We start from the raw sequence: 8,554 nt of genomic DNA on the forward strand, positions 1-8,554 counted from the left end.
ACCGAAGGTAGTGTCAAGTTTTCATCTAAACCAGGAAATTGTTCTACCTTCATTTTTTCCAGAACCCTGTTCTATGGAAGAAAAGTTGCTACATTCTCTTGATGTGATGAGAGCAGTCAAAGTCTACTTAAAGGCGAGTGCTCAGATTAAAAAAACTGATTGATTTTTTTTTGTATTGCCTGAAGGTCCTAAAAGAGGACAGGCAGCATCAAAATCTACTATTTCTAAGTGGATTCGGCAAGTAATTGTTCAAGCTTATGGTTTGAGGAGGAAGATTCCACCTTTTCAGATCAAAGCGCACTCCACCAGGGCTGTTAGTGCTTCATGGGCAGTGCATCACCAAAGCCTCCATGGCTCAAATCTGCAAGGCCGCAACTTGGTCTTCAGTTCATACATTTACCAGATTCTATCAGGTGGATGTAAAAAGACACGAGGATATCGCCTTTGGGCGCAGTGTGTCGCAGGCAGCAGTATAGGTCCTCAGGTCTGATGGCACCCTACTTTTGTTTGTGTCTCTCTCCCCTCAGATAGCATTGCTCTGAGACATCCCACATAGTAACTACTATGGCTCTGTGTCCCGTGATGTACGGTAAAGAAAATAGGATTTTTATAACAGCTTACATGTAAAATCCTTTTCTTGGCGTACATCACGGGACACAGAGGTCCCTCCCCTCTTTGGATACATGTATATTGCTTTGCTAAAAAAACTGAGGTACTCTCAGTAATGGGAGGGGTTATATAGGGAGTGGACTTCCTGTCTTAGGGTGTGCCAGTGTCCTTCACCTAAAGGTGGCCTATATAACCCACATAGTAACTACTATGGCTCTGTGTCCTGTGATGTACTCCAAGAAAAGGATTTTACAGGTAAGCTGTTTTTTTAAACAAGACTTTACAATCACTTTAAGGCTTTGGTTGAACATTTGCCAGATTGTAGCCTCCAAGATTTAAACACATACAGTTTAACTGTAATTGGTTATGGAAAACATAGATAGCAAATAACATATCAAGTTATGGAGCAAAAGGCAACATAAGTCTCTGAAGTGTATTTTTTTTTTCTTGTCAAACAACCAAATCATCCCAAATGTTTTGTGTTCAGACAGAAATCCAAACAACCCAATGTCAAAACATTGCGTTATCTTTTGAATTTCATGGTTCGATTAGAATTTTGATATGAATTTAATAATATTGCTTATCTGAGAACAAACTGACATTTGAGGACTTATTTATGTATTTCAGTTTTACAAGAACGCAAAAGATTGGTGGCTGTTTGGCTTCTATTTCTGTGTACCTCTGGCATGTACTGGAATTTTCTATACTCTAATGACATGTGAAATGCTACACCAAAGGAAGGGAAGTCTCCGAATAGCATTGAGTGAGCACCTAAAACAGGTAGGTAAAAATTAGACAGAGCTATGTCAGTTTAAATTACGATTAGATTAATTATTATTTTGTACTTTATCTCACTCTCTATATTCCATATTTTAGACCTCTTCTGACACAAAACTGTCAAAATGGGTAGCCTATATTTTTCAAAGATTCCTGACGCTAGGGTGGCTATGCTCATTCACTTGACTGTATCTGTGGAAGAAGCCATGGTTGTTACCCATGTCTTGCTATTTTCATCTGTATTACATGGGGGGCTGGGGAGATTAGCAGCTACCAAAAGAAAGATAAGATTGTGCTTTCACTTCAGCTCTCCTGAAGTGACAGGGACACAGCATTTCTGACAAAATCAACAGGTATTTTCTGTACTTGCCCAAAAAACAAATGCAGCCACTACTTCTAAGGAGTGATAAGCTACAATATAACATTTTTGTTCTTGCATTTAGATAACCTTTGGGTGATTTTACAAGGCATTGCATTCCATTTTCTACACTTTTCTATAAATTCTAACACCTTCCCGCCTGGCCTATAGCAGATTGACGGTCAGGTGGGACATTCGTCCCTCTGAATGGACGTCATATGACGTCCTCTCAGAAGGCGCTGCTCGCGCAGGCCACGGATACAGACTGATCAGTGTAGTGGCTCGCTGCCAGCGCCATATGACCATTGTGACCAATCACAGAAGGTCATATGACAGTTGTATACAATGGGTGGATTCCTTTCGTTCCATCCATTGTACACAATTGTGTTGATAGCTGTGATTGGTCAGTGTGATCATAGACAGGGCCAATCACAGCCCATCTGAACCACGTGATTAGCTTTGACCAATCACAGCTAATCACAACAAAACAAACTGAATGAATCCGTTTCTTTCAGTAAAATGCTTGCTTGTAGCAATGTAATTGACTGCTAGAAGCAATAATAATAATAAAAAAAAATCCTGATTACTTCCCCAGAGTAGTACCGTGTTACTATGGTAACATTATATTGCTCTGGTCACAGTGTGTGTGAAAAAAAAAATCTTAAAAAAAAAAATAATGTTATTTCTATTTTTATTACATTTTTTATCCATATTGTCACCAGTCAGCGTCCCTGATCACCACCACACCAGTTATATAATGACACTGTACTGCACTGGTGAAAGTAAAAAAAACTGGGACTGTTTTTTTTTTTTGTTTTTTTTATTAATTTCTTAATTTTCCAACAAATGATCACTAAAAAAATTTCAATCATGGGCACGAGCGCCAGCTCGGGGATTTGTGTGTGTAAACCTTGTTCTGTCAGGGGAGAGGAGACATATCGTTAGTTCCTACTAAGTAGGAAGAGCAATATGTCTCCTCCCCCAGTCAGTCACATCCCCATACAGTTATGCTGCGCACACACGACCGGACTTTATGGCATACTTGGTTCGGCGGACCGGAGTCCGTCGGACAATTCGATCGTGTGTGGGCTCCAGCGGACTTTTTTTCCCCAAAAGTTCGACGGACCTAGAAATGAAACATGTTTGAAATCTTTTCGACGGACTCGAGTCTGGTCAAAATGTTCGCTCATCTGTATGCTAGTCCGACAGACAAAAACCGACGCTAGGGCAGCTATTGGCTACTGGCTATGAACTTCCTTGTTTTAGTCCGGTCGAACGTCATCATGTACAAATCCGTCGGACTTTGGTTGATCGTGTGTAGGCAAGTCCGTTCATTCGGAAAGTCCGTCGAAAAGTCCGCAGGACAATGTCTGCCGTAAAGTCCACTCGTGTGTACGCGGCATTAGAAACACTAACTAGGGAGCACAGTTAACCCCTTGATCGCCCCCCTAGTGTTAATCCTTCCCTGCCAGTGACATTTACACAGTAATCAGTGCATTTTTATAACACTGATTGCTGTATAAATGTCAATGGTCTCAAAAATGTGTCAAAAGTGTCCGATCTGTCTCCCGCCATAAATCTTTCCCATAGTTTATAGACGCTATAACTTTTGTGCAAACCAATCAATATACCCTTTTTGCGATTTTTTTTTTTTTTTTTTTTTTTTTTACCAAAAATATGTAGAAGAATATATATTGACCTAAACTGATGAAGAAATTTGTTTTTTAAAAACATTTTTGGCAATATTTATTATAGCAAAAAGTAAAAAAATATTGTTTTTTTTCAAAAATTGTCGTTGTTTTTTTTGTTTATAGCGCAAAAAATAAAAACCGCAGAGGTGATCAAATACCACCCAAAGAAAGCTCTATTTGTGGGGGAAAAAAAGATGCAAATTTTGTTTGACCACGTAATTGTCAGTTAAAGCAACGCAGTGCCAAATTGTAAAAAGTGCTCTGGTCAGGAAGGGGGTAAAATCTTCCAGGGCTGAAGCAGTTAAAGTGTGACAGCACTGAAAGCTGAAAATTGGCCTGGGCAGGAAAAAAAGTGTCTGGTATTGAAGTGTTTAATATGGAATTTCTATGTGTGTTCTCTGTAAACTGCAGTAAGCAGAGTTTTTTTTTTTTTTTTAAATGGAGCATACAAAAAAGGTGTGGATCCAAATTGGTCAGAATTAGCTTTATTGCAGAGAAAGGCTTTCATGTACAATATGGGCAGTCTGTTTCATTTAAAAAAAAAACATATATTTGTGAATATGTAGACTGTCTGTGTAATTAATTTAACTGTGAGCCTGAATAGCATCAAACAATATAAAAGACTAGGGATGCAAGGAAGTAACATAATCTGTGCAATGTCTTCACAGCGACGTGAGGTTGCAAAGACTGTGTTTTGCCTGGTTGTGATATTTGCCCTGTGTTGGTTTCCTCTGCATCTGAGCAGAATCATCAAGAAGACCATGTACAATGAGAAGGATGCTGGACGCTGTGAGCTTCTCAGGTAATCTGCAATTTGTAAAATACTAGTCTAATGTGCATAGCCCTAAAAATAATGTTTTATTGGCAACATGGCAACACATAGCAACACATAGCTATAAAATTGGAACATAGAGGAATTTATTTACTAAAGGCAAATAGGCTGTTCATTTTGCAAGGGGATATTCCCTTAGCTTAGTGAATGTGATGAAATTGCACATTGCAAAGAATACCCAATCACGTGCAGGGAAAATAAAAAAAAATTGTATTTTTGCTTTCACATGATTAGATGATGGAATCGAGCAAAGCTTCACCCCATTCGTTAAACTCTGACGAAAACTCCCTTGCAAAATGCAACTTCCCTTGCACAGTGTACAGTCTATTTTCCTTTAGGCTCTGTTCACATACAATGGGGACAGAAAGTATTCAGACCTCCTTAAATTTTTCACTCTTTGTTATATTGCAGCCATTTGCTAAAATCATTTAAGTTCATTTTTTTCCTAATTAATGTACACACAGCACCCCATATTGACAGAAAAACACAGAATTGTTGACATTTTTGCAGATTTATTAAAAAAGAAAAACTGAAATATCACATGGTCCTAAGTATTCAGACCCTTGCTCGGTATTTAGTAGAAGTACCCCTTTGATCTAATACAGCCATGAGTCTTTTTGGGAAAGATAAAACAAGTTTTTCACACCTGGATTTGGGGATCCTCTGCCATTCCTCCTTGCAGATCCTCTCCAGTTCTGTCAGGTTGGATGGTAAACGTTGGTGTACAGCCATTTTTAGGTCTCTCCAGAGATGCTCAATTGGGTTTAAGTCACGGCTCTGGCTTGGCCATTCAAGAACAGTCACGGAGTTGTTGTGAAGCCACTTCTTCATTATTTTAGCTGTGTGCTTAGGGTCATTGTCTTTTTGGAAGGTAAACCTTCGGCCCAGTCTGAGGTCCTGAGCACTCTGTAGAAGGTTTTCGTCCAGGATATCCCTGTACTTGGCCGCATTCATCTTTCCCTCGATTGCAACCAGTCGTCCTGTCCCTGCAGCTAAAAAACACCCCCACAGCATGATGCTGCCACCACCATGCTTCACTGTTGGGACTGTATTGGACAGGTGATGAGCAGTGCCTGGTTTTCTCCACACACACCGCTTAGAATTAAGGCCAAAAAGTTCTATCTTGGTTTCATCAGACAAAAGAATCTTATTTCTCACCATCTTGGAGGCCTTCAAGTGTTTTTTAGCAAACTCCATGCAGGCTTTCAAGTGTCTTGCACGGAGGAGAGGCTTCCGTCGGGCCACTCTGCCATAAAGCCGCGACTGGTGGAGGGCTGCAGTGATGGTTGACTTTCCACAACTTTCTCCCATCTCCCGACTGCATCTCTGGAGCTCAGCCACAGTGATCTTTGGGTTCTTCTTTACCTCTCTCACCAAGGCTCTTCTCCCCCGATAGCTCAGTTTGGCCAGACGGCCAGCTCTAGGAAGGGTTCTGGTCATCCCAAACGTCTTCCATTTAAGGATTATGGAGGCCACTGTGCTCTTAGGAACTTTAAGTGCAGCAGAAATTTTTTGTAACCTTGGCCAGATCTGTGCCTTGCCACAATTTTGTCTCTGAGCTCTTCAGGCAGTTCCTTTGACCTCATGATTCTCATTTGCTCTGACATGCACTGTGAGCTGTAAGGTCTTATATAGACAGGTGTGTGGCTTTCCTAATCAAGCTCAATCAGTATAATCAAACACAGCTGGACTCAAATGAAGGTGTAGAACCATCTCAAGGATGATCAGAAGAAATGGACAGCACCTGAGTTAAATATATGAGTATCACAGCAAAGGGTCTGAATACTTAGGACCATGTGATATTTCAGTTTTTCTTTTTTAATAAATCTGGAAAAATGTCAACAATTCTGTGTTTTTCTGTTAATATGGGGTGCTGCGTGTACATTAATGAGGAAAAAAATGAACCTAAATGATTTTAGCAAATGGCTGCAATAAAACAAAGAGTGAATAATTTAAGGAGGTCTGAATACTTTCTGTCCCCACTGTATATGCAAATTAGTTGCGTTTTGAATCGTATATGATTCGCATAACTTGTGAACCAAACCGGCTTTCTATGGAGCCAGTTCGCATATTTGCGGTGCAGTGGTAATGCAAATTCACTGCAAATTTAAAAAGATTTCTGTGCGTCTTCTGAGCACTGCAGTGCAGTTCAGATGCACATTCCAGGCTCATTGCCTTCTATGGGAATGCATCTAAATCGCACATGTCATCGGTTTTGAACCCGAACGGAGTAAAATTTGTGTTCAAATTCATACCAGGCCCTCCGGGTCTAATATGGATTTTAGGGGGAACCCCACACCAAAATAAAAAAAACGGTGTGGGGCTCCCCTCCCGAATCCACACCAGACCCAGATCCAAGCATGTAGCCTTGCAGGCCAGGACATGGGAGGGGACTAGCAAAGGGCCCCCCTCCTGAACCATACCAGGCCACCTGCCCTCAACATGGGGGGTGCTTTGGGGCAGGGGGACTCTACCCCCTCCCAAAGCACCTAGATTTTGACAGGTACCTTACCCCCTACCCCCCCCCCCTTTGCCCTCTGCCTTCTGGGACACATCCCAAGTCCCAGAAGGCTGCAGGAGCATTAACAAAGAGCAGCTTGAGCATGTGCAGTGGGAAGCCGGCTGTGAAGCTGCAAGGAGTCACAGCCGGCTTCCCTTAGTAAACATGCCAGCTCCAGAGACACAAAGATCAGTGAACAACTGGCCCGGGTGAAGACAGCGCTGGATCCCTGGACAGGTGAGTGTCTTTTTAATAAAAGTCAGCAGCTACAGTATTTGTAGCTGCTGACTTTCATTTTTATTTTGGGGGGGGGGGCTGAAGATCCTTTTTAAAAATTTGGTAAATATAGTTTGTTTTTTTTAAAGCAGTTATCAAAGTTGGTAAGGTTTAAGCAGGGTGCCTAGGCACCAAAATGATTTACTGGTGTGCTGATGCTCGGAACATTCAAGCAGTGGGTAAACCAGGAGCAAATGCCCCCATTCACCCCTGAGTGCTGACACAGTAGCTACTGCATGCACTAGCTTTTTGCTATTTGTCTTCAAATAAACCCAAATGCTTATCTTGGTTTTCACAAATGACCTACAGAGCTGTTTATGCCCAAACAGGTATCACTGCTCTAAAAAAAAGGTTACATATGAATATATACTCAGACACCATGGGAGTGTATGTGCATAAATCATAGAATTACAGCTTTATGGTGGAGTCCCATTAGATGGCTTCCTTTTAAAATGTTTAAAAGTATTATTCACATCCAGCTAGTGAAGTCAAACAGATGGGATATGTTACAGGATAATACTGTCTGTTTCATTCCCAGCAAGATATGATTCGTACTGGAGTGTTTTGGTTTAAATCAATGTCTGTCTCCAAATGTTCTGTACTGAGACTCAGATAATTATATTAAGATGCAATACTGAAAATCCGGACAGACAGCAGTTTAATTGTTTTTTTTTTCTTTTGATATTTAGCTTTCTGCTGGTTATGGATTATATCAGCATTAACTTGGCAGCATTAAACTCTTGTATTAATCCAATAGCGCTCTACTTCGTAAGCAAGAAGTTTAAAAACTGTTTCCAGGTAAGAAACTGTTCAGTGTCTGTGAAATAGCCTGTTTATACTGGGAATTTTTCCGACAAGGTGAAAGGAGTTTAGTGTGTTTGTTCTCAGAAAACACAGATATGTGAATATCAAGAACCAATTGACCTTTTCCTTTATACTGATTTACAAAATTGTTGCAAAAGATGACATATTAAAACACCAATTAGTACGGCTATTTATACGTAAGAAGAGTTTGGATGAGTAGCTGAATTTGCCTCTATACCAGCACTCTCTAAACCCCTTTAAAAGTTGATCTGTCTCACCTGCAGTGCACATTACTGTCACTGTAACACTAATAGATTGCTAACAAGAACTGAGAGATGAGGAAAAAGAGTGAAGGCATACGCTGGCCATACACTAGTAGAATTGTGTACAAAATTTTTCATTGTAAGAAGATTTGATCAATTTCTAATCATTTCGGAGGTGAAACCGACGTTCATTTTCAAATACAGCAGCTAGAAAAATTCAAACACGCAGTATGGAAATTTTTTCTTGAACAAACAAACTTTTGACAATGTATGGAGTTTTCATTTGGGAAAGTCCATTCATTCCAAGAATCTAATGTAAAAAAAAAAAAAAAACTGAATTTTGAAGCACATTTGAATGACATTTGCCATGTACTGAGAATTGTTGTATGGATGTTTGTACAAATTTACATACGAGAATTTGTTCAGAAATCTACCAGTGTATGG

General features: G+C 40.2%; 1 protein-coding gene across 1 annotated transcript in view; it reads left to right on the forward strand.

The window, feature by feature from the left end:
- Window positions 1-8,554, forward strand: part of EDNRA (endothelin receptor type A) — a 111,521-nt gene that overhangs the window by 94,108 nt on the left and 8,859 nt on the right. The window contains exons 5-7 of the mRNA XM_073604726.1: window positions 1,237-1,389; window positions 4,104-4,237; window positions 7,733-7,841. Of these exons, the coding sequence (XP_073460827.1) occupies window positions 1,237-1,389; window positions 4,104-4,237; window positions 7,733-7,841 (396 nt within the window). The remainder of the gene's footprint in view (window positions 1-1,236; window positions 1,390-4,103; window positions 4,238-7,732; window positions 7,842-8,554) is intronic.

The sequence above is a fragment of the Aquarana catesbeiana genome, linkage group LG01 (assembly GCF_042186555.1).
Source record: "Aquarana catesbeiana isolate 2022-GZ linkage group LG01, ASM4218655v1, whole genome shotgun sequence".
Taxonomy (NCBI): Eukaryota; Metazoa; Chordata; class Amphibia; order Anura; family Ranidae; genus Aquarana; species Aquarana catesbeiana.